The sequence below is a fragment of the Megalopta genalis genome, chromosome 11, assembly GCF_051020955.1.
Source record: "Megalopta genalis isolate 19385.01 chromosome 11, iyMegGena1_principal, whole genome shotgun sequence".
NCBI lineage: Eukaryota > Metazoa > Arthropoda > Insecta > Hymenoptera > Halictidae > Megalopta > Megalopta genalis.
Window position 1 is genome coordinate 6535297 of NC_135023.1, and position 26134 is coordinate 6561430.

Genomic DNA, 26134 nt, shown 5'->3' on the forward strand with positions numbered 1-26134 from the left:
AATTCAGTGGTTTTAATGTGTATCCGGAGTGGAGAAGAGGGGGATATGCTTGGAAGGAAGCATAAAACGCAATAGCCATATTAAATTCGTATATTTTAAAATAATAATATGAGTCGACGTCTCACTATCAATCATACTTATCGCTTCTGTAAAAAAATGTTCTCGTCGTCTACTTCGACGGCTTCAAAGTGATATTTCTGAGCATACACAAATCTCGCGCGGTGGCCTTGCGTCCAACTGCAGTCTGGATGTCGTAAAATCGTAACAATATATCAGTCGTGAATAATTCTGGCAGTGCTTTCAGTAGACATGGTACCTAAAATCCTCCGAAAATTCAACATCTCGCCTTTCGATCGAACTACTAATGTACTATAAACAGGCTCCGAGTTGCACTCACCAGTGTTTGTGGCATTCCCTGCAGGACGATGCGAGTTCTGTCTTTGCCGCATTGTACCATCAGACGAAGGAACTGAAGTATGAAATGAGTCTGCTGGGAAACCTCGCCGTCTCTACCAGCCAAAAAAGTGAAAATTGTGAACAATCCGTTTAGCGAAGTCAGCAGAGGATCCCTCAACACGACCGATTTTTGACCGTTAGTGGGTCCCTGGGCCTGAGGGCTCTGCGACCCGAAGATAGGATTCGAATCCCCCGCTTCGTTCAGTCGCAGAATTTTATTTGGCACGCCGAGAGCGTCCAACTCCTCGGCATCCAAATCTCGTCGCACGCGCTTCCTATTGTTGCCGCGATATGGATTCGAATTGTTATACTCTAGGGTAGAAAATATACAGTATACGCACAGCTTCGCTAAAACGGAGGACTGTGGCTCTACGAGTTCTTCGCTTCTGAAAGAAATTTCGAGTCAGTATTTGATTAACCAAACTGAATTGAATGAATTTGTCAGCGCCGAGAATCGCGACTTACTGTAATGAGTTATATAAATACTGTGGAATGATATGGTTAATGAGATCTAATGTACAGTTCTCAATGTCAAGGTGAAAAATGGCGAACGCTAGGTCCACGGCCTGGTCAAGTTCCTGCTGGTAACGATACTTCAGCACCTCCTTCACTATGTTCGAAACGAACCATAGCGAGCCTCCAGTGTTCAACAAGGACTCCAAGGACTGCGTCGCTTGAATGTTTATCCAGCCTCGTTGATTGATGTTTCTCCACACTGTTTCCAATTGTTCGAGGATCGGTTGCCTCGATATGATGCTGAAGAAATTAAAATTTGTACCTCGTAAATTCCTTAGAAACGTTTATAAAAATATTATAAGGCAGGTGAATTAGCTACCTGTGAGACATCGAAAGGACCTTGTTTTTCGACTGAGTAGGTGGATGCACGTCGTACTGCATCTTCCTAATGATCTGGAACATCAAGCTCGACCGTTCCTTCAGATTATCCTGCATCTCGTCGCCAGGTAAGGGCGTCAAGAAGTGCTGCACCATGTTCATGGGCTTCAGAAGAGCGTCCTGATGAGTGATGCTCATGTAAGCACAGAGCCAAGCCGCTGCACAAACTGGCAAACAACAAGCGGTGGCTCTTAGTCCATCCAAAGCTCTTTTCACATCTCCAGCTCCTAGGACATCGCTCTCCCAGGCACAGAGAAGTTCCTTAACAGCGCCCATGGCCGATTGACACGCGATATGCCATTTAATATTGCTAGATTTGAAGTCCGAGTCCGGGGAATTAATTTGCGCTAAAAGAGCATCCACTCTTGCGGGGTCGATGTTCTGTAACATTTTCTGAGGCGACTTTGGTTGATTGCGTTCCGGCATACATTCGCGCACCCACTGTTCAAAGAAAGAGTCCCCGCCACCTTCTTCGAGGACTGCATCGGAGCCGTAAGTCTGCACTATGGAGCACAGCATCAGAAACGACACTTCGAAGAGCATCGCTCTGGTAGCTGCCGTTTTCGGTGGAACGGGTTCGTTGATCTGTTTGCTGCACTCGTTGAACTTGATCAGTTTGGTTACAAAGGTCTTCAGCTTGCCCTCGACGGTCGCCACGGCCAGCATCAATTCGAAGCTTTTTCCAGTGAGCACCTGGTAGAGCATACTCAGCAACGCTTCGTGGATCTTCAAGTAGTCCGCGTTCAAGGTCTTCAAGATCCCGGAAAGCGTCGGTTCAGCTCTGACGATCACCTTTGGAATCGAGGGAGTGGAGGTTGAAGATTCTAATTTTTGCAAGGTGGCGGTGACACCTTCCCTTCTACTACTCAGCTGCTTCGCCTGCTTCTCGGTTACCAGGCTGACTTTCTGAAGGGCGTTTAAGAGACACTCGACGCTGTTGCAGGAGCATGCAGTGTCCATTATGTCTAGGAGAGGCGTGAACTGCAGAAGCAGCTCAAAAGCGTCCAAGATGTCCTGAGAGTATTCCGATTTGTCGTCGCCATTCGAGTGTGCAACGTGCAGTTCTTTCAAGATCAAGGGGGCCTTAAGGAACGTCATCGCACCCCATTGGGACTCTTTGAACGTCGCCGTGACATTATGCAGACACATCAGGCAAGCGCGAATTATCTCGCAGTACAATCGAGCGTTCGAGTAATTCTTTAGTCTCTGCACCATCAACAACTGGTTAACAAAGACTGTCGTCTCCGTGCTCGGATTCAACAGCACTTGTACCGCGAACAACGGTTGTAAACAGTGTGTGATCGACTCCATCTGGGTCATCTCGGGGGAGAGTGCCAGGCACTCTACTTCTAGATTGCACAACTTCTTCAGCGAATCCTCGATAGGCACCGAGGACTTCAGGCTGCTTGTTTTTAACAGAGCCTCGATCTCCTGGCACTTCTTCACAACATCTATGTACAAATCTGAAAAGGAAGTTCGGTGTCAGAGAGGTGGGAGATGCTTCGAGTCAACATTTTTCAGTCAATTTAGCTATTACCTTTGTCATCGTATTTGGCTAAGTACATCATTGCGCAAAGAAAGTCCGAACTGAGCATCTGTTTCAATATACTGGCAGGTTTGTCCATCAGTTCGGTGGGCTGCGGTGTCAATGGACTGTTCTGTGGCATTTTGGTTAAAGTATGAAGGTAGCACTGCAACAGCCAATGCACGATAGACAGCACAGCAGCTGCCAAGAGGTCTTCCTCCGGTTTGCCACGACATGTTATACCTATTTGGATAGATTCTAGAAATTCTAGTAAACTTAAGATGCAGTGGGGCTTGTGAAACGCGTCGTATTTGCTAATTCGTTGCAACACAGCTGCATAGGAGACCAACTGGAAAAACATTTGACTTAGCGGATATATTTGATAATATTGTAACAGTGATATAGAATTAATTCATACCTGAGAGCTCAATGAATGTTTCAAGTAAGATAAAACTAACTGATTGGGACCAAGTCCTACTAATGCCTGTTGCAATATACAGTCTGCTAAATTATATACATCTCCACTGACACCTCGTGGTAATATCTGCAAGGGAAAATTATTTTGTAGGCCTTACGCTCTTGAATTAAATTAATTACAATTAAGTTAAACTTACTGTTTTAATATTAATACCCCATTGCAGATCACTCCAGCGTTCTCTCCATGCCCGTAACAAAAGAGCCTTCAAGCTGCTGGTTTTACTAGTAACTTTAGTCTCCATAACTAATGCCAGAAGATTACACATAATTTCGTCCCCGCGAATTACGTCTGCAATAATATTAATCACCATAAAAAATTATAATATATGATTTCAATTGAAGTGCAACAGATGCATTCTATGATTATTAAAATAGGCGAATTGCACACTTCGTTTTTAGAGTCTAGATACTGCACACATCACAAAAAAATATATCTTTTTATATAGATTGTCATAACACAAAACAATATTAAATATAACAATATATAAACCTGTGAAGATATAATAAGTATAATCTGTATCTATATTAAAGTGAAGCTTGAAATTAAGTTAAAAAATTTGATTGCTCTCGCGAGTAGTCTACCTACCTCATTTCATAAAATTCATTTACTTGATAAATTACTATAACTGGCATATTTTCATTCGATAATCAGAACGTAACCTAACCACAGCCGCCATGATCGCCGCCATAGTGTAACTGTTAGCTTGTTAGGCTGCTACGGGCAATGGCAATTCACGCTGCGACGCTATTCGGCGGACAAGAAACGAACGATCGATCCGAAAAGCCTACAGTCCCGTCCAGTGTTCAAAACGTCATATTATCAATTGTTTGTTCAACACCAACCAAGCCTGTCCCACCAAAATCCATCGTCTCTGGCCACTAAACCACCCATCCAAAATGTTGTCACCGTTATGCATCCCCTAACTCGAACTCACCCTCCGGACCATCCAAGAGTCAAACGAACAACTAATATCAGCAACTTATCATGATTATCTACGTCGTGCAAGTGAAGCATTTTTCCTTTTAATTCGCACCAATTAAATATTTCAAATCAACTGCAAACTATTCCCGAAATCTTAAAGGCACCGATTGTTTAAAAAGATGGGTGTATGCGCGAGAAGAACACCACAATCGTCTTTCAGTATCTTGGATTTATTTCTATGGCAAGGATGGAGTTTCATGGTTTTTGTAGGTCTCCTGATAGCAATCGGAATATTTTATCAGCAGTATGTAAACGTATGTACCTAATTACTTTAGCGAACGCACCATTATTTAAAATCTTACGACATTCTTTTCAATCTGAGATTTTACTCATTTTGTTTCATCCTGCAATATTCTTTCAGTCCATCGAGTGGTATAAATACAATTTAATTGCTTACGAAAAAATTCTGTTACAGAAATCCTGAATTCGGTAAACAGAGCGTCGGTCTATTTGACATTACATCCGTCACGGAAACGAATTCACGGGGCGGAAGTAGAAGAAGGAGCGGATGGCGAATATGGGACTGAAGCCGATGCAGTTTACGATGAGACCCCGTGGTTACAGATCACTTATGCATTTCCCATACATATTTTAACGAAAGGATAATGCGACGAAGATTCGCGGAACAATGGGGCTCGTAAACTCCGTTGCAAACATCATTCAGTAACAAAATGCTCGGAGGAAGTCTGCGTCATTTTCCGTCGCGGATAATGGAATAATATTTCGTAGCTGAATATCCATGACTCACTGATGTGTACCGAATGCGTCGCGACTTCGACCAGCCAGCCGGAATTGATTAATCTGATGCAACGTCCGCGACGCAAACATAACGGTTACCTCACAATCTCCCTGAAATATTTCGGAAACAATAGGGATTCCACGACGACTTTTCCGCGGGAATAATCAAGCCGAAGCTCCAACCTTAACTAACACCAAAAGTAAACCCTCTTGTACCTTCGAATTACGGAGATTTCACGGAAACACTTATGACTCAATACTTACCATAAAAATAGAATAAACACAAAAATAATCGTAGACTAGGAATAAAAAACTTATGGCTCCTATTCTCTCTCTACTTTAATTGAAACAGGTTTATTCGTAATATTATCGAACCAAACACAATCGTACGGCACCATTAGATTTTAAATTTGGTATGGGCGACGCGGATGTTGCAACGTGAACGATATTTTCTCAAATGGTGAAACGAACGTTTTCGGGGGTCTATTTATTCTGCCCTTGTAAAGGACAGAGTATCCCTCCTGACAAGGACAGAAACAATGTCTGCTAGGAACAATGTACCAAGTACCGTACGAAAGTCCCTTCATTGTAAATGGCCAGCTATCAGGTGTTCGCTGCAACAGTGCAGCAACACTGCAGAATTATGAGCTTCGGAATTTTGTCGGGCCTTGGTAGTGACCGGATCGTACCAGGAGAATCGAGCGAAGAGAGTACCAAAATTGGTTGAAACTCCACGCCAAAACCAGAATACAGTAATGTCTCCCTTACTGACGCTCAGATTGTCCACTGAATTGGATAATTTGGGAAGAGGAGATATACGATTATTCGAGCTTTGCGGCTCGTTTTTATAATTGTGAACAATTTATAACTATAAAAATAAACCGCGAGGCTCGAATAATCGTGCCTCCTGTTCCCAAATTCTCCATTTTTGTGCGCAATCTGGGCGTCAATTAGAGAGACATTACTGTATATAGTAAATCGAAAATATGCGACTTTCTTAAGTTCGTTGGAACTTCACCGAAAGACCCCAAATACATGTCTTTACGATGAAAATAGACTACAGATGTGACGGAGTATATGCCATGTACATACATAGGTATTGTCGCGTTTTATAAATGCGCACATGGCATAGATGCATCGCAGTAACGATCTACATGAACGGTTTATAAATCGTATTTGTCCCTCAATATTTTTAACCCCGAAAGCAACAGATTTCTTCGGTAAGCCCGAGAGAGATCGAACAGCATCTATACAAGCAATCTTTTCCAAAAAGAAAGCGTAGATCCCGCGCCAAAACCGAGCAAGCACGCACGATGCAGAAGAGACAGGCTATTAAGGTTTATAAATCATATTTGCTCTTAATATTTTTAACCCCGAAAGCAACAGATTTCTTCGGTAAGCCCGAGAGAGATCGAACAGCATCTATACAAGCAATCTTTTCCAAAAAGAAAGCGTAGATCCCGCGCCAAAACCGAGCAAGCACGCTCGATGCAGAAGAGACAGGCTGATCTCGTTGTAAACAGTGCTGTTATCAACGTCAGACAAATTGTAACCGTCTCTCCGCAGCGTCTCTTCCTCTCGAGCTCGAGCGAGAGAGCACCGGCGAAATCTCGGCCGAAATTGATCCACGATTTCGTCAGTCAGTCCAGAAGAGCGTTTGAAGCGGGTCGCGTCGCGTCTCGATTCCTCGAGGTATCGTTGCGTGCGTGTTCTCGACCAATCGCGACTCGGGTCGGTGGTGCGCCTGTGTGACGCATTAACTGCCACGCTGGCAGCTGGCAGTTCAATTGACAATCGTCTAGGGCCGAGTGCGGTTCAGTATTCTCGGTTCTCGGAAAACAAACAGACTCGCGATTGTCAGATCGCGGAGCACCGAGACGCAGTGCCCCCGAAAAATCTGTATCAGCGCGCGAGGACGGGTCGGGGGGACGGTAGAGTGATCGGGGCGGGTCGTGGCCGAGCGATGCCGGTCCGGGTTGCTCGAAATATGCTTGCGCCAGCAGGCTCGAGCTGAAAACCGGTCCCTCTCTTCGTGTGCAGTGCGCTGTACGGCCTGGCTTCTGTTCAGGGTGGGGCGAGAGAGCAGAAACGAACTGCGTCCGTCCGTTGGTCGGTCCGTGACCGCGGTTTTCCTTCGCTCCGTTACTTATTGTTAGTTAGTCGGGACTGACGTGTTGTGTGTCGTCGTCGCTGTCTGTCGAAAGGTGCATCTTTTGGTCGGTGCAGTGGCACGGCGAAGGCGTGGGTGCGTGGCTCAGGTGTTACATGGGAGCGTAGAGTGCACGGTTCTCCACACGCTACAGTGTTGTCGCGCGCACACGGTGCTTGAAACAGAACTGCCGGGATTATGTCGTCGACGGACATGAACCTGATGGACCTCCTGTTCCCCAGGGAGGAGTCGTTCCTGAAAGGCGACGTTAAGGACGAGCCGTTCATAGACCAGAGCTACGGCGACGACGCCATCGCGGTGAGACACACGCAGGACACGATCCTCTTTCTATTTCCCTCTCTTTCCGCACGCACGCCCCTCGGGAGAAAGATTCTATTAAAAGAAGCCAATCCAGACGGAGTCACGAACCGTCCTGTGAACCGTGACGAGTTTTTCTTCCCGCCCGGGATTATCGGTTCATTGAGTAACTCGCGTATTAATACCATTCTCCTCCGACTTCCCCGAATATTGGAGCACGCTTCTTTCCCGTTTATGTAAGACGTTCTTATGGATCTCCGAGAAAACTTTAGAAGTTCGCGGGGAGAGCGAGAGAGAGAGAGAGAGAGGGCTGGTATCCGGAATGCTAATACCGGGAATAATACCCAAGGCTGGCGAAACCTTTTTAAACGACTCATGCTTTACGCAATCGCTTTTGAACGGTGCAAAGAACGCTTCGCGGTCTTGTTATCGATTCCGATAGCCTGCTTCCCGGATCTCGCACGGATGAGAAAGGTGTCGCGCGGTCCCAAAAAATGCGGCAGCGACGGAGAACGTTCGATCCGCGAACCGGCGGCGGCACATTTCACCGGCTCGTGTGCCACTTTCGTCGCATCTGCCATTCTCGTTCCACGGTCTCCTTTCGTTGCAAACGATTAACCGTTTAATGGCTACAAAAAAAGAAAACATTCCTGGCCGGCCGACGAAACGGAAATCGATTCCTCTCGGACCGCCCCGGATGTTTACATCAGCACCGGCAATTAGCAATCTCTGTTCGACGAAAGGCCCCGTTAGATTCCGGCGTTTCCAGCTATTCGAGTTAACATATGGTATGTGCGACCCACGTGCGCCGCGCGTGCACGCTCGGCACGCTGACGGCGACGGCGACGGCTCCGCGAGCCTCGCGTTGCACCGTCCCCGTTTGGAGAACAATGATCGCCGCAACAAGGACGAGACCGGTTTAGAAAAATCCCGATTATCATCGCGAACTAACGTAATCGTTTTTAAAAAACGTCGCGGTTGGACGAGCAGCGTTTTATCCGCGGCCGTCACTGAAAACACCGAGCGAACGTATTTTTCTTGCGGTGAATTTTGTTTACGATTCCTCCGGAAGAGCCGTCGGACGGCAATTAAATTCGAACAGCTGTAATTACCGCACAGTCTCGTCTAGTTTTTGTAACATATGGAATGGTCGGATGCACGTGCCGGCGCTGCGATTGCCGCCATCTTGGATTCCCCGATAGCACATCGCCGGACACCATCGGTATAACTCCGGTTCGAGACGAGTCTTATTAGCTCCGCTTTGATTTACGACGCGCGTTCCACGAATGCATCCGACCGAATTGCACCCTGCGACTCGAAGTTGAATCGCACCCTGCGTCCTTCCACGGTCAATGGTCGAGCGATACACACATGTAGTCCGCATTGTTCTCCAGGTTAATCGATTTGGTTACCTGCGACGAAGGTGCACAGGGGGCCTCGGGTATCGAATCAGACCGAGAACGCGAAGAGTTACTCATCGTGGCGTGCGACCTTCGAACGCGGGGTCCCGTTATCTTACGGGACTCCCTGCGATTAGTCTTGAAAATTTCTGAATCATTTTCCCCAGGGGGACTAAACGAGGACTTTCGTCGGATTCGAAAAGAGTCCGGGAGACAGCCCGCTTTATAATTACACTATGACGCATACCAGTTCTCATGTTTGCTTAGAGTTGCTCGCTCGAGTCGATACTGCAACTATGTACAGTAATGTCTCCCTAATTGTCGCTCAGATTGTGCACAAAAATAGACAATTTGGGAAGAGGAGATACGCTTATTCGAGCCTTGTAGCTCGTTTTTATAGTTGCTGAGAATCGGTAATTATAAAAGCGAGGCGCAACACTCAAATTAATCGTATCTCCTCTTCCCGAATTGTCCATTTTTTGTGGACAATCCGAGCGCCAATTAGAGAGACATTACTGTATATGCAGTTCCACGGATCTCCACAGAATATGTATGTACATATCTCGCAAGCATTTTCAAAAATATTACGGACCGACGAAATGGAAAATTCAAAGGAATTCAGAGATTGTGCTGCAAAACCTCTAAAAATACATCGACCAAGCATGTTTACTCTGTCCCGATGATAAAATCGCGAAGACCGTCGGACGGCTGGAGTTTGATCCACGAAAAGCAGCTTGTTCGCGCTTGGAAAAATACACGACTACCAAGCGTTAGCTCAGATTTATTTTTAGTATATTTTAAACTGTATGGAAAAAACATAATTCGTGCCTCGTCCCGAGACCTCGCTGCTGGATCTCGGACAATGTCGCGGTCTTCTCGGCACGACGCGCTCGTTTGTTCCTAGCTCCTGGTAATTATTGGAGTCGCGGGGTCGTGCTCGTTCTCGTCTTTTTGCGCGGAGAGCCGCGCAACAATCGCAGGATCCCCGAATCCGCTCGAGAATCATCGCTTAACTATATTTACCATAGCTCGGGAACTGGGTTAACTGACATTGGGCAAACGTTCGCGTTCGCGGCTCGCACCATGCTCGCGGCCATTTCTCAAGCTTCGCTAAGTCGATTAGCCCGACTTTCAACCGGCACACGTACGTATGTAAGTGGAGCACGCGATCATCAACGGGAATTGTTGGTGCCGCGATCGGGACCGTTTCGGTATCGAGAAACAAAGCCGATGCTTTTGGATCGATAACGCCGGAGCCGGACAGGAAAACCTGCGGGAAAACAGCCGCCGATGAAATCTGCGGCCCCTCGCGCGTCACCTGGGAAATATTCTCGAATTAACATTTATCCTGCGCCGCACGCCTGGTCGCTTGTTTGCGAGCCTACGGACGGCGCGATGAATTCTTAACGAACCGTAAGATAATGACTGCAACCTCGCGGCGAAGACAGAGAAATCAAATATCGGTTGTACAGAACTTCGCATTGTTTCGCGTCGTTTGCGACCGCAATGCGAAAACTGTCCGAACAGCGTGCGGTCAGGTTTCCAGGCGGCTAGAAATAATCGCACGCGGTCCCCGTTTGATGTTCAAGGCGGAAGAATGGCCGTCGAACCCCGACGACTTCCTGGACTCCATCTTCAAGCTGGAGGACAATCAGTTCAACCTGATCGAGAACGACCTGGACACGATTCCGTCCTCTTCCTCGGACAGCGGGCTGTCGAGCGCGCTCAGCCTCTCCTGCGAGCAGCAGCTCAGCCCTTTGCTGCCCATCGAGGAGGATCAAGTGGAGATCAGCAACTCCGAGATGAACAGTCCGGACGAACAGAACTTTATGGACTTCGAGTCTTTGGACAGTCCGAACCAATCGGTGGGCAGTGTGGACAGTCCGATCAGGTCGGTGGTCAGTTCCAACATCGGCTCACCCGTGACAGACGTTGCCGAAGAGATGGACGTGGAGCACACCTTGGTGGCAGTCGTGAACCCTAATAACACCTTGGCCGATGCCAGCGCGACCATCGTGGCGGAGTCACCGGCCGTCGATTTAGGTAACCGAGGATTTTGGTAGAACTATATAGAATTGTTTGGGAGACAGGGTGCGCTAGAGGCGATGATTTTCTGCGCGATGAACTCGCACGATTTACGATTATTAACTCTCGCGAGGGTGACGCCTTCGATGATTTCAAAGCAGCCATTTATCAGGTCCGCTCATCTTCTTACGCATCAATTGTTGCGGTTTGTTGACCTGCTTCTTCGGGTTGACGTTGTTTCGCTTGCTGGATTTAATACAAGCAACGCTTCGAACCGAATTTACTAGGACGCTGGAATTTCGACGGAACGTTTACGATTCTGAATGAAATTGATTTCGTGAATCCCGTGATTCGAGGACGCTCAAAAATGGCCAATTTGGGAAGAGCAAATACGATTATTCAAGTCTTACGGCTCATTTTTAGAATTATTGACAATCGGCAACTATAAGAACGAGCTGTATAATAATCATATCTTCTCTTCCCAAACTGTACACATTTTTGTGTACAATCTAAGCGTCAATTAGGGTGGCTTCGCTGTACATCGCGGCATAGAAACACCGCGGTTATTGAAGGAATTCGAAGTCGTAGATATTGTTCGGTCCGTCGCGCTTGTTTATCCGCTAGAACCGGAGATAATGTTCGTTCGCCAGATGAACGCCGTTTGAACAGATGTCGCGTATTTCTCCATACACATCGGAAATTATAGAGCAGATAGTAGATACTGGAACTCGCTCAAGGTCGAAGAGATAATAGTTCATCGAGGAATCGATCAGCATTTCAGAGCGGGACCTTTATTTTTAGACGAGGAACGACGAGTCGTTGTTCGATAGGACGATGAGAGGATTTAACGATCCAGGGAGCTTGCAGAGATGAACGTTTTCGTTTTAGATAAAATAGCGCAGCAGCAGGTACTGGCCGCGCCGCAGGAGAACAACACGCTAAATGTGCGCAACGTCGCGAGCAACGGGAAACGAAACATGAGACAATTGATACGCGTGACGCCGATGGGCTCTGTGAACCCGAGATCGATCCTGTTGCCGGTGAGTCTCAAGGACATGAAGGACGTGAGGACTATCAAGATCATCAACGCGTCGCAGGCGAGGAACCTGAAGGGCTTCAAGATCAACCAGGCGAACATCATCAACAAACCTGTCCAAGTATGTCGCAAATGAAACACTAACTTTTGCTAACTTTTACTTAGCGAACTAGGGCCTCCGAGATCTTAAGACAATTTTTAAATAATAATTTTATCGTGGTATTGTTTTCATCGTACTATAAGAGTATCTTACAAATAACGTAGATTTGTAAAGACCCGCAGTTTAACGATCGGTCAGCCGAATGCCTCTGAAGCGAGAATTTCGCTAAAATGTTTGGGCTCTTGTTTCGCGCAGATGACCATCAAGCAAGAGGACTCGAGCAGCGAGAAGGGTTGCAACTCCAGCGACGAGGTGTCGGAGTCCGACTCCCCTTATCCAAGGCTGAAGCTGAACGCGGAAGAGAAACGTTTGCTCCAGAAAGAGGGGATCACGTTGCCCTCGCATTATCCCCTGACGAAGCACGAGGAGCGCGAGCTGAAGAGGATCAGGCGCAAGATCCGCAACAAAATCTCCGCCCAGGACTCCCGGAAGAGGAAAAAGGAGTACGTGGACGGGTTGGAGGATCGAGTGAAGCAGTGCACCGAGGAGAACATGAGCCTGCTGAAGAAGATCAAGGCGCTCCAGTCGCAAAACCAGAGCCTGGCCGGCCAGCTGAAGAGGCTGCAGGCGTTGCTGCAAAAGGGCAACAAGAGCGCGCAGCCTGCTACCTGTCTGATGGTCTTGTTGCTCTCGTTGGCCCTGGTCGCTGTACCGAATCTGCGACCGCACTCCAATTCCAGCAACGAGCTCGCCAAGGAGCAGGAGCAGCCTGAGAAAATGCCACCGTTGGCTGGTGAGTGGAACGCTTCTTCGTATGCAACGGTATTTTTATTCCCGAACCAAGACAGCGAGAATGAATCTCCGATCTCTCTGGTTATGGCAAATCCATGGGGGGATAGAATAGCGATTCGAACGGGGGCTGACGGGGACAAATTTTCTAACCGAGCTAATATGTCTCCGGATGCACTAATTTTAGTTTCTTTTTCTCCACGTTTCGCGATCTAAGAAAAGCTTCAGGCTCGTTTGTAAAACTGTGCTAGAACAGATTATCGTTCGAGGGTTAGAGAAAATATTGCCGGACGAATATCAGGCGAAGCGGCATAATTTTTGTAGGGAGCAAAAGAATCTCGAGGCTGTCCGAAGCCCGACGAGTGTCGCGAGCTCGCCGAACCTTTTCGGACCGTTATATTAGCGGTTACGCGAGCTGAATGGGTTTGATAGCGCTCCCCTGGCATGGCCTGGAACATTGAACCCCACGGGATTGTGAAAGGCACAGCCCTGCAGAGTGCTCCTTTCTTTTTTCTTCTGTTTCGCTTTGGCTTTCACGTCCTGCGGTTTGCTGCTTCTCGATCTCGCTCGTTGCTCGCACGGTCGAGCGGCTTTTTACCCGCGCCAGCAACGAAACGACGAGCCACCATTTTGTCATTTTTGCGGGACGATTTTTTAATTCGCGAATCAAATTTTCGCGACGCCTCGGCAATTAGGAACTACGCTGGCAATTTAATCCAGGTGCTGTGTCGACGTTTCACGCGGTCGCAGTTGTTGATGCATGGATCGCGATAATTTTGCATAAAGACAGTCATCAATTTCGCAGCGGCGTTAATAACGAGACTCATTGGCTTCCGAGTCGTTTCGAACTTAGGTGATCGACCGTAATTGTTTCGCACCGAAGCTTAAATGTCTCGTAGACTCGAAGCGATAACTCGTCGCTGGGTTTCTGTAAATGCGTAGGAGGATGATAACCGGGCGTCCTCGACACGTCGTTGATAGCGAACTTCACAGTTGAATTCATGGTATTTTGGAATTGTTCGCCTACACGTGGGAGAGAGTAGCATCGACATGGAAAGATGCGATCGTCGAACAGATCGACGCCGACGTTGTATTCATTATCTTGAGTCGCGATTGGGTAACCCCAGATAATCGAGTGACGTTAGGTGAACGGATTACGTAACCGTAAGCTCTTAATTTCGATCATTTTTTTATAACACGACGTTCTCGTTCGTCTCCGTTTGTTGCGTTAAAATATTTAAGTAGAACGACGCGACGCGGAAACGCTGTTCCTTCGTTCCTTCTTGTTTTCACGATAGCGTGCTTCGGGCTCGATCGACGGCCAATATAAAATACAAATAAATAAATGAAAGAGTTCCAAGTAGCGCCAACGTAATCCAAGGCAAGCCGCAAGCTGTGAATATTAGGAGAATCCTAGCCGACGCGAAAACGATCGATTAGCATTCGATGGTTTTCGAAAATAGTGTCGCAGCGGATTCCGCTAATCGCTGGAGCACGAATTGCGCCATGGAAAAAATAACGATACGATATCAGCGGGATTTCTGATTGCGACACTGATTCTTGTTCTCCGTGGTTCTACGATTCATCAAATCGGAGGATCGAAGTTTCGCGATCAGCACTGAAGAAGTAATCGAAATTAATTCCTCGAGATCGTCGACTCGCGTCGCACCTCCCTCTGTTCCCGTGATCGTTGCCCGTCGATTTTATCAGATGGCTACGATAGGGTACTGATAACGAGACGTACAGGATATTTCGAAAGCGAAATAGCTATGGGCCCGATATTAAACACCGCGGCGCGGCGTGTCGAAACCGGAGCAGGCTGCGAGATCGAGCAGAAGTTGCCCAGCTACTTTCTAAACGAGGGCAAGAAAGCTCCCGATCCTTTCCCGCCGATCCAGCGATCCATCTCGACGATCTCGTCCACTTTCTCGAGCATTATCAACCGATTAATTTGGACGCACCCTCGGTGTGTCCGACGATAAAACGCAACCTTGCGTTGTTTCGTCGACCGCAATTTATCGACGATGAGGCTTCTTTTCCTTGTAGCGTTACATACAATGTTATTGATTCGCGTGCAGTTTATCCAGCGCTGTAATCTAACGCGCACTCATATTTTTATCACCCCAGCAATATTCGATAGAATATTCGAATTCCTATCGATTAATTCCCAAGCAACGTTTCCTGTCGATTACGATTCGATCGGATCGAAGGCACGCGACGGAAACAAGAAATTATTTTCATTGCTAAATTTCCTGAGTATTTAATAATCGTATGCGTTCTCGAACGCTCGTAAATTTCAATCTATTGCCAAACGAAACTCTTCGTCGAGCTCAATTCGATTAGGATCGAGGTAAAAGCGGGAAAATAATGTTTTTAATTGGTCGTCGCGCGAGGTTCGGCCAGAGAATGCTTCTCCCTGACGTAACCCAATCACCTACGGCTAGGGAATTATACCTGACCGAACAGTTCCCGAGGTTTTAGACGGCACGAGGGCCCCCGAGGTGTCATTGAACTTGATTAAAATTCAAACGTTAGGAGTTTAGGACCGGTGGCGCGTACGTGGAGCGCTTCGTAACCAGTTTCCCGGCTCGGTTACGAAACACGCCGAGCAGCCGCATCAGGACTGAGCAAATACATACTATGTATGTGCACCGAAGAACGATTAACGACGGTGTAACCACTAGCCGAGATAATTACTTCGTGCCGACGATAAGAGCGAACGCGTAAACATGATAACTGCATCGTCGAAATTGCCTCGAGCACAATATCGCCGTTGCGATCTCGCCTATTTTTCACGCTCGACCGTTCCGATCGGCAGCGTAATTGGATTAGTGTGAGCTCGATCGATAGTTCGATCGATGAAAACTGAAAAAAACGCGCGTTTCTGTTCAACTTCCGCGCGAGATTCACGATTCCCTTCGATCGGCATCTTCGAATTCCTGTTTAGTTCTCCGTTATTTTTATCTAGACACTGATAATTCCAATTGATATGCTCTTCGCACTTCGGCTGTTATGTCGTTTGTGCGTGTGGATGACGCAACAACCTTCGTCCGGACGGAGAACTTCGCTGCCCTATTTCGGAGGAAACGGCGGGACATTTTTTATCGCATTTATAGTAACGTCTTACTCGCTTAGTATTATTATTATTATTGTGTGTAATAATAGTAATAATAAATATATGTACGACCATATATAACTAAAATATGGAAGAGTTTTTATATTCCTTTCAAGTCTGCTAGAACTCTAAAAATACGTATTTTGCCGCAAAGCTAAAGATCTCGAGAAATGCTGACGAAATTCATTGGAATTGCAGGTCGCTCCCGAACGCTACTCTACACGAAGCAGCTGATGGACGAGGAGCTGCAGCAATACGGCGAGGAATTGCTGCAGGAGGTGGAGGGACTGTTGGATCACGATTACAGCCCGGTGATCCAGCCGCCCCTTTACAAACGTCCTCGCCTGGACACGGAACCGGCCCCGAAATGCGTCTCGTCGTCCGATCACGTCGGGGGCACGCTCTGCGGAAGAAAGGAGAGCATGATCTTCATATCAAACCGGAAGTACATCGAGCCTCCGTTGGACGACGTGTGGCCCCCGCCTAATCCCGGCGGGTCAAAGAACGGCAAAGTAGTGGACAAGCTCGAGGCGCTGACAAACGAGCTGAAGATCAACATCTCGGACTCGGAGGGCACCAGAACGGTGCTGCTGAAGGTGCCCCAGGAACAATAAGGGCGGCTCGAAACGATCGCGGGCCCTTCACGAGATCTTCTCTCCCCCTGGACCCCCAAGAGCCGACGATTCGTTTCGAATCGATAATTTTCTCCACGGTGTTTCCGAGAACCACGGGAGACCACAGGGCCGTCTCGACTTCCGCTGGACCACAGATCGAAGAACCAGGCTCCGTTCGAGCGTTTTTCATTCGATTTTCGCTGCATGGACCATCGCGAGAGCCCATTTTCGCTTTCATTCGATTTTCTTCCCGCGCCGAAACGCGACGGAGTCTCCGACGCGAACGAGAGTTCGTTTTCTCGATGAATTTTCGAAGAATCGGCGCTCGCTGCGATCGACGTCCCGCGAGACGGGTCGGTCTACATTGGCTTCTTAGTCGAGGATCGCGTAGGACCGATCGTTTTTAGGTGAATTTTTCCAAGAGTTTTTATCGATTGAACGATATTTAAGGATTTATCTATTTATAAGGAGAATTTATTACGAGAGTTTTACAATTATTATTGCTGTTGCCGATGGTAAGAGATATTTGTACATAGTTACTATAATAGACAACGTAAAACTGACACAGAGAGATATATATTATATACTATATATTATATATATGTATACCTATCGTAGCTTTAATTTGAAAAGAATACAATTTATATATATACATATGTACGTGCGTGGCTTGCCATACGAGAAAGACAATTTTCAGAGAAACGTTGTATGGCAGACCGCGGACAATTCGTCGATGATAATTCGTTTCAAGGAAACATATACGAGAATGTGTAGCAAGCGTACGTTTCCATCCTTTAGTGAGCGATAGATTTCTCGATTAGCCGGTGGATCAGTTTCGTTTCATACTTTTCCTGGGGCTGGGGCTGCCGCAGACTATACTTCTCTGGCTATAGTGCAGAACGATATCCATTTCCTCGGCGTTGTGCACTTTTATGCAAGCTTAGCACATTTTCACCAAGCTATTGTTCGATCAGGGATCGATTTTTTTTTCTTTAATGCGTCGCGACTAAAATAATTATCGCATCGGCTTTTTTCTAAAATTACTACTATGATTCATTCGTACTTGTTCTTAGTCCTTACGTTCGCGTAAACTCGATGATTCATTCGTACTCGTGCTTAGTCGTTACTTTCGCGTAAACTCGTGCTGCTTTTTGTAAATATCTACGAGCTGCAAACGCATAACATTCGCAATCTAGTAATAATCGTTGTTTTTTTTGTTTTTTTTTTTAAACGAATTTGTAAAGATTGCAATCTGCAAGTAATCTGATAGAAGAGAGAGAACACGAATGTTGGGTTGCATTATGGCCAAAAATTGGTATCATATCACGCGAGAGAAGTTCGCGGATCGGATCGGATCGGGTTCGAACGACACATTTTCACCGTACGAAACGTATTTAAAAATCGAAAACTGCTGTGTGCGAGAACACCGGCAACGAAGACTGTATCATACTGTATGTTAGTAGCATCCTGACATTAATCTTCGACCTCGAGAGACCATAATTCCTCGCCTCATCTTCGATTCCTTTTTTGCGCTTAGATAAGTTTTAGGTGACGCGATCGTCCGATTCGTTTTTACTTTATATATATATATATATATACAATATATATAGAATATATATGTATACTACACACGGTGAATCACACACACACACGCAAACATGCGCGCGCGCGCGCGCTAGGCGCTACACACAAGTTCCCACGACATTTTCTTCACCATGAATTGTAAATAAAAGAAATCCACACACCGTGAACAGAACGTGACTCGTGGTTGTTTGAATTTTCTGATAGCTTGTACTTACGTTTAATCAGTTTTCCTTTGGTTTTGATTCGACGGGATTCATCTTCCGACGAATTGTGATCGGGTACACGTATATGTGAGTGTCGTCGACGTTGAAACGGAACATTGACAGGCGTTTTCTCCTTTTTCTATTTAGATAAGTTCAACGATACATTCCTACCAGTAATGTTTATTCAAAAATAGAACCGTTCTATTTTTGCACTATGTAAAAGGGTTGATGGTACTACACTCTAAATTTGATTCAGTATACGTGTAACGACATTAGAAAATAAAAGTTACGGTCAAATACACCTTTACCCTTTATTTACACCTCCGCGAACCTAAACCCGATGAAATACACGTGACACAAATTTCACGGTCTCGTTTATTCTTCCCGAACGTCGAGAACTTCTGATTCTAGCAATTCAAATTTGTCCAATCAGTCGATGGGGAGCTGTCCTTTGCTAATCAGCTGTGCACGAATATTTGAAATTAGCGCGATTTTCTCTACTATTTAGCAGCGCCCTTTATAACGAGACTCGCGAAGCTCTGATAAGGAGGGTGCCATCTTCAAATTGTCTGTTTCATGCCGATACATTTTCCCGCCATAAACTGTTCCAATTCTCGACCAGTGTTCGGCGTTTCAAGCTTTGAATCTTTTTAGTGGAATTTTCAAGAAATTGACAGCATGGGAGACGTGGAAAACTTGGCTGACTTAATGCCGATCTACTACACCAGATTATTTCCTTTTCACGATTTCTTTCGATGGTTGAGTTATGGAAATTGTATGTCAATCGCACTCTTCCATGTAGAATTTGAATAGATTAATGAGAATGGATTGTTTTTTCAGCGAACCTATTCAGTCGCAGAGAATTTTCCTTCACTTTACACAATGACATTTATATCAGATACCAGTCATTTATGACTACACAGGACCTGCAACATGAGGTTAAGAGGCTGATTCCTTTTAAGATCGACATTGGTGCAGTGTATAATTACTGGTGAGTATTTGTCAATGCTTTTGATATCAGATGACTAAACTACATAATTTTATTGTGTTCAGTCCCAAGGATCGCCATAAGGGCACAAATTTCCAACCTACAGAGAGGGAATTGGTGTTCGATATAGATATGACAGATTACGACGAAATCAGAACATGCTGCAGCGGTGCAGATATTTGTTCCAAGTGCTGGAAGTTCATGGCACTTGCCTGTAAGATTCTGGATAGTGCTCTAAGACGTAAGTGGACAATAATTCATGAAATGTTGGCAACTTCGTCGTTCATGAATTCGAATAAAGTTTGATTTTTTCAGTGGACTTTGGATACAAGCACATTTTGTGGATCTTCTCTGGCAGAAGAGGCATACATTGTTGGGTATGCGATTCTGGTACACGCAAACTGACTAGCTACGAGCGTACTGCAGTGGCAGAGTATCTACAGGTCCTAGAGGGCGGAGAATATACAAAGAAGAAAGTGAATCTGCCCGGAGACAAAATCCACCATTCCATCAAGTATGTAAAATTTAATCGGACTAATTTTTCACTCAACCAAGACCTGTTACTAATAAAAATGCAATTATTTTACTCTCAGACGCGCTTTGGAGACGATAGAACCTGTCTTTGTGCCTTTCTGTATAGAAGAGCAGAATATACTAGGCACGGAAGAAGGCGTGTCCAAGTTTCTGCAGATTATTGCAGACGACGAAGACAGACAGGAGTTGAAGACGTTATTTAGTCAATGCAGCACTAGCAAAGACAGATGGAATGTTTTTGTAAAGTTCATAAAAGGCAAGAAAACAGGGGTAAGAAACATTCTTAAAATCTATTATAATTTCGTTTTCAGCAAGCATTGTTTAAGGCTTGTTTCTAGGTAGACAAGAAGTGGTACCAGTACCGTCACATAATCGAGGAAGTAATGATACAGTATTCCTACCCAAGACTGGATATAAATGTCAGCAAGGGACTAAACCATCTTCTAAAGGCCCCATTCTGTGTTCACCCAAAAACTGGCAAAGTTTGCATACCGTTTACCGCAAACACCGTTGACAAATTCGAACCTGACAAGGTGCCAACTATAACATCGCTGATCGAGGAGATAAACGAGTTCGATGCGAAAGATAAAGCCGAGCAGGAGACCAACGACTTAACTAAAACGCGAATCAAGGACTACAAAAAGACTAGCTTGAATAAATCGATGCGACTATTTCATGAATTCCTTTGGAACCTGGAAAATGAGAGAAAGGGACAAAAAATTCGAGAGAGCGGTATGTATCCCGTTGTCTTGTTAATTTAATGTGAAATTGCATTTTTAACCCTGGTCTACTTTACCTTGCAGATGCGACAATGGAGTACTAATTTATGTTGTACAAATGTTAAGATAAAGTACATATAAAGGGAACACGAATATATTTTTCTATTTTATTACTACTACTATTATTATTATTATTATTAGTATTATTAGTATTAGTATTATTATTATTATTAAACTCTATTAAAGTATTTTATATTTATAGAAGTTTATGATGTTTCGAGTCCTTTACCTTCGGTAGATAAAGTTGGAAGTATTTCTAGGTCGATAAATAAAGTTCTAATAATCTCATTCCGCGCGATCGAACGTTAAAATATTAATTTTCAGCATATTGATAAATTAGTGTTCAAGAAAAAGCTATTAAAAATGTCTAAAATATTGAAGTACACTCTTCAACTCACTGTTCATCTCAAAGCGACACGAACATATTATAAAATCAATTATCTACAAACACAAGAGATTTTCCTTCGAACTATCCATTACATCCTATAAAAATGTTGACAATGAGCAAGCAAACATGTCGGATGAAGAAATGTTTGACTTTGCGGCACAAGTTTCCCATCAAGGTTTTAGGTCATAGGCTGTATCACGACTTCCAACAAAGTCCTAACACGGAGTCGGCAGTCTTGAAAGAACATCGAGCTGCCGGCTAATGAAGGAAAATCACGATCATCGTTTAATCGGCCTCACGCCTCGCCTGTTTGCCCATTCAGTCGATCCCCGCGTCCAGATAACCCGTCTAGCCGTCGACGAGTCTTGTCACCGTGCCATCGGTGAGATCGATTGGCAGGATTTCGCGAAAAAATCACTTTCCCCGCACGTACACATGTCTCTGTCTGCCCCCGTTACTTTTCCCTGTTCCTGCGTGAAATACAGCAACAACGTGAGATGATTCTTTCATAGGGCACCCGAGGATGTTCTTTGTTTAATTCAATCTCGAGCAACCGCTGGGAAATTTATCGTTTCGCGAGTTGCTACGTGCCCGGTCGTTGCTTCTGATTGCTCTTCCCTAAAAAAAAAATCACTGGCCCGATAATAACTCTTTCTCCCATCGGTTTCGCTGAGAATTTTCTAATTGAGAAAATTATGTTCGAGCAGCAGCTGGAAAATTTATTGTTTCGCGTGCTGCCAGCCGATCGCTTTCTACTTAAAAATTACCGTCCTAATAATAACGCTGCGACCGGCAGTCGTCGATGATGCTGAGAATTTTCTAACTGATTTTATGTTCGACCTTCGCTTTTACCGTGCGATGTTCAATCGACGGGGGTAAACACTTCTGCTCATTGCGGAGAAGTCAGCAAATGTGTCCCTAGCAAAAACGAATTAGCAATAAAAGCTGCCAAAGAAGGCCCTCGCATTGACTGTCGCAGCAACCGTGCCCGAACGTAATCCGAGCAGAATGTCGACGGTCCCAATAATTACGAGCGGCTGCTCGAAGAATCTTGACGCCACCGCGCCGATTTTTTGCTCGCGATTTAATCGTCCGCGGGAATATGGACACATCGAAAAATCGACGAGAAACTGCTGCGCTCGCTGAAATATTCAAAAGAGGCACGGAGGAGAGGAAACATGGCTTTAATCTACTTCTCTGGTAAATGGTACAGCGGTTGGTCACACTCGATTAGGATTGTAATTACGGTCGATCGGAGGAATTACTTTTTTTCCAGCAGTTTTTAAGAGCAGCCTGCGGGCCAGGCAAACTCGGTTAACACGGGGCAGTGGATCGATCGGCGATAAAAAAAAACCTTGGGCACTTAGGATCATTCGTTCGATTCGCTTTCCATCGGTCCACCCACCGCGATCGTAATGGACACGAGGCGGCAAGAACAATGATTTCTTGCGATCGATATGCACCGCGGCCCCCTTTAATCCAAAAAATCATCGGGATCGGTGAAAAACCGGCGGAACGATCGCGTTAGAAGGTGGGGAAAAAAAAGAACGGAAAACGGGTCGAGAGGATCCATGGAACGCCTGGGATCCGTTAAATCTGGATCTCGTCGTTGCCAGCCTGACAAATCGGCATCGCGTGAAAACTTTCACGATTTTTAGGTTAACTTTTCTGCCCAGGGATCACGTACTTTCGAATACTTTCGTCGACGCCCGAAGAAATTCGCCGTGCCCCGGTGCAGCGGCCACGAAACCGTCTAAGATCCGATCGATTCATCGCCTCGATCCGAGAAATTTTGAAAGTCGCGCGCTTTCGAAACCAGGCCGTGCTTACTTTTCCCTGGGCGTTCTAGTCCGGCAATGACGAATAACGAAATACCTCGAGATCGACAGAAATCATCAGCACTCGGACAAACTAACCGCGTGAACGCGCCGATTAAAGAGCGAAATTTCAAGAAAAAAAGAGACACGAGTGGCGGTAATGGCGAACACTTTGGGTCAGGGAGATCCGTTTAACTGTTCCTTGACACCCGAGACAATGCTCCTTAATTCATTACGGTAAAAACTACTGGACCATTCGCTTCCACATGTAATTATTTATCCACACAGTCCTGTTTTTCAAATTTATTTCGCTTCTTATAAAGGAGTAATCCTGCTTCGGAGAACTAATGGCATAGCATAGTATAATTGTTCTAAAGATGAACCAGGAAAGCGACCACCTAAATTGATTCTTACAAAAGCTACAAATATATAGTCAACTTGACGGATTTTCATTTATATTTTAAATCAATTCTTTTTTAAACATTGCTACTAATCGTACCCATCAAGTTGCACTTTAATTAATGCTTGCACCGAGACTCGCAGAGCTGCACTCGAATCGCAAATAATTCCAGAGACTCCGCTAAATTCTGCGCCAGAAAATTATTCCCAACGGCGACGACTGCTCCTCTTAAAGCATTATTTCGAGGATCGCAGCAGGGCTGCAGCAATTATCCCGCGCCTCGTTAACGGCCTAAACGCTGAAGAAGAAGGAATTCCAAGTGTTTAGGAATTCGTGCGAGTACGCTAACGAGAGCACGGTTTCGCCGAAAAACGCAGAAGAAGGTTGACAATGAGTAAGTAACAAGCGGGACAGGTCCGCGGAACGAGCAAACGAGGCGCGCCGGCAACACCTAATTTATTTATCCACACGGGGAGCGTAATGACTAGAGCTCGCGTCGCGTTACGTCGGCCACAGGAGGCGTCTTTTAGAAGACAATTAACCCATTTCTCGTCCGATCTTCTTCTGCCGGACGTTGTCGGGCCGTTCCGCGAATGGAACCGCGGGTAATTGAATCGACACCGGTCAGAAATCGTAACGAGAAAGTTTCCCGTTTTCGCGGAATCCCGAGCGAAACGGGATAAACCAATTATGCGCCTATTCAACGACCGCTACCACCTTCCTACCTTAACACCTCGAGAAAATCCGTCTCTGAAGTCCTCTAATTTCGATGCCGCGAATTACGAACGCTGGGCGAAAGACTGCTCGCGCGCACGCGATACATTTCGAGATCTCTATTCGCACGTAAGTCCGCCGGCAAGAAAGTGTTTTTAGTTATTTTCTGCCTCGCAAGCGGGAACTCCGTTTAAAAGAGTTTCTATATAATTTATTTGCTCGCGACGATCATGGACTACTTTGAGAAGTGAACGCATCCGATGCCAAGAAATCGACGTCCTATCGGCGTAACTCCCCCGCAACCGGAATGCGCATAATTATGTTTCTCGCGTAGATCATAGAGCATTCCGCGGACTATGAGATACTAGGAAATCGATATTTCATGCTCGGAGTACAAACGCTCGCGATTCCACGCCGCTGAGAAAGTTTACCGATTTTTTGTCGCGGCGATCGTGCGCCGTTTTCAGAGACAAAAGGGTAGGTTACCAGGAAACGGCCGTTCCATGCTCGGGGTTCGAATGTACACGATCCCGCGCGACCGTGAAAATTTTCCGACTATCTGTCGCGTAGAAATCGTGCGCCGTTTTCAGATATAAAAGGGCACGTACCAGGAAATCGTCGTCTCGCGCCGCACGGATACTTTCGTTTGCAACACGTGGGAGTTCTTCTCGGAAGAGCAACCGGTCTCGATACTCTCGATCGTCCAATCGTCACCGCTCTAAAAGTCCCTGCGACAAGATTCCAGGGTTCTTTGTCGATCGGCCGATTCAGGGAAGAATCGTTTCTTGCTGCCGCGGCTAGACCGCGATCGATCAGCGGTTGAGTCACTTCCCGATCGCTCGGGATCGTCGGTAGATCCTTTCTTTGCCAAGCTGACCGAGTACCAGCGACCATAAGCGACACGCAGGATCCGCCGCATCGACGTTCGATCGAGGCACGATCGCTGGCCCGATCCTTCCGGATCTAGGTCGTCGCCGGTGTACGTCTTGCCATTAGGCTATCGCGGAATACCGTCGTTACACCGACCGTGCTCCATTTCACGACAAATGCAAATACCTGCGTGTGTATACTTTCTCCTAATGGTATTAATTTCATGCCCGTGATCGAGCTACCGAGCGTGTAATTGACGGCGAGGCGACCCGCGTCACGCGTAGATCCTGTGCGATCGGTATCGAACGCGTCGCGTCGCGAGAAACGCGACCCAGTGAAAGTATCGGCCGATCGACGATCAGGATCGACTTGAAATCGATCATCTATCTCGTTAACGCGACCGGCAAAAATATCGCTGGTATGCCGGTGATAAATCACCGTCTCTCGTTTCTCCGTTCGTTCGACAGATAATCGCTGATAACCAAGCCGTTCCGGTATCTACAGCGTGAATCATGCTCGCCCGTAAGTCATTCCGTTAATAGGGAGATTCGATGGTCCGAAGATCTCTCGCGAGGACATCATATCTCTTCTCGACATTAATCGAGTCGTGCGTCTCCCATCGCACGACTCGGAGGGCGATCGATTAAAGTGCAAGGTTCTTCAACGTTCTTCCGTGCACGACCGGTGCATCCCCGATTCACAATAGCTTCTTCGACCACGGTAATCCCTCGTCGGAATTTGAGACATTTCGAACGAGCTCCGCCCGGAGAAACATCATGATTTTTAGCAATTTCCGTTCGGAGGCGAGCGCGTTAAGGATGAACGTTTCGCAGGATCGTTGCGAAGTGTCCGCGCAACCGGGAGTGCAGCCAGCGTGTACAGTTAGAAGTTGCAACGAACAGACAGGCCGAGTTGGCTCTGCTCTCCGGCAGCTTCTCGCAATGCGTTCCGCAGATTACGAAGAGATTTAAACCGTGGCGAACGTGACGCGTGTTCGGGATCGCTGCCGATCTTATCTGCCCGCAACCGTAACACAGGGACTTTGTTCGAAAAGGAACGAGATGTAGATAAGACAGGGAAAAATCGCGAACGCGTAACGTGGTAGGGCGCGCACGCGAAATCTGGGTCTGTCGTACGAAATCTTCTTCGGTGCCGCGCGACCCACCGTTCCGCATTTCCTCGGCTGACTTTAGAAATTTCACGATTTATTCACCGCGTTCCCACGTTTCTAGCACTAAT

At 46.2% G+C, this 26134-nt stretch overlaps 3 protein-coding genes and 1 long non-coding RNA gene across 7 annotated transcripts; 3 read left to right on the forward strand and 1 right to left on the reverse strand.

The window, feature by feature from the left end:
* Positions 1 to 74: 74 nt before the first annotated feature.
* MED24 (mediator complex subunit 24) lies at positions 75 to 5509 on the reverse strand. Of its 3 annotated transcripts, none has more exons than XM_076525116.1 (8): positions 5337 to 5509; positions 3490 to 3641; positions 3294 to 3419; positions 2888 to 3224; positions 1292 to 2813; positions 922 to 1212; positions 398 to 842; positions 75 to 316 (listed from the first exon to the last, which is right to left on the reverse strand). In XM_076525116.1, the coding sequence occupies exons 2-8, from the start codon at positions 3616 to 3618 to the stop codon at positions 170 to 172; spliced, it is 2997 nt and encodes a 998-aa protein (XP_076381231.1). In that variant the 5' UTR covers positions 3619 to 3641; positions 5337 to 5509; the 3' UTR covers positions 75 to 169. The 3 variants fall into 3 exon arrangements, with proteins under 3 accessions (XP_076381231.1, XP_033336247.2, XP_033336246.2); XM_033480356.2 differs by lacking the exon at positions 5337 to 5509 and adding an exon at positions 3939 to 4077 and having other exon boundaries at positions 398 to 839; XM_033480355.2 differs by lacking the exon at positions 5337 to 5509 and adding an exon at positions 3939 to 4077.
* On the forward strand, positions 4227 to 5398 carry LOC117226229 (uncharacterized). The gene is made up of 3 exons (XR_013034383.1): positions 4227 to 4358; positions 4454 to 4588; positions 4750 to 5398. It is a non-coding gene; the product is annotated as an uncharacterized LOC117226229 (long non-coding RNA).
* A 1235-nt stretch (positions 5510 to 6744) lies between the features above and the next one.
* LOC117226065 (uncharacterized) lies at positions 6745 to 18706 on the forward strand. The gene is made up of 5 exons (XM_033480036.2): positions 6745 to 7539; positions 10529 to 10982; positions 11853 to 12121; positions 12356 to 12893; positions 16203 to 18706. The coding sequence occupies exons 1-5, from the start codon at positions 7420 to 7422 to the stop codon at positions 16616 to 16618; spliced, it is 1797 nt and encodes a 598-aa protein (XP_033335927.1). The 5' UTR covers positions 6745 to 7419; the 3' UTR covers positions 16619 to 18706.
* Positions 18707 to 18967: 261 nt separating this feature from the next.
* Positions 18968 to 20910, forward strand: DNApol-alpha50 (DNA primase small subunit). 2 transcript variants are annotated; one of them, XM_033479906.2, is made up of 7 exons: positions 18968 to 19180; positions 19246 to 19396; positions 19459 to 19634; positions 19709 to 19907; positions 19987 to 20183; positions 20270 to 20659; positions 20731 to 20910. In XM_033479906.2, the coding sequence occupies exons 1-7, from the start codon at positions 19084 to 19086 to the stop codon at positions 20748 to 20750; spliced, it is 1230 nt and encodes a 409-aa protein (XP_033335797.2). In that variant the 5' UTR covers positions 18968 to 19083; the 3' UTR covers positions 20751 to 20910. The 2 variants fall into 2 exon arrangements, with proteins under 2 accessions (XP_033335797.2, XP_033335796.2); XM_033479905.2 differs by having other exon boundaries at positions 18970 to 19180; positions 19987 to 20197; positions 20266 to 20659.
* Positions 20911 to 26134: the final 5224 nt, after the last annotated feature.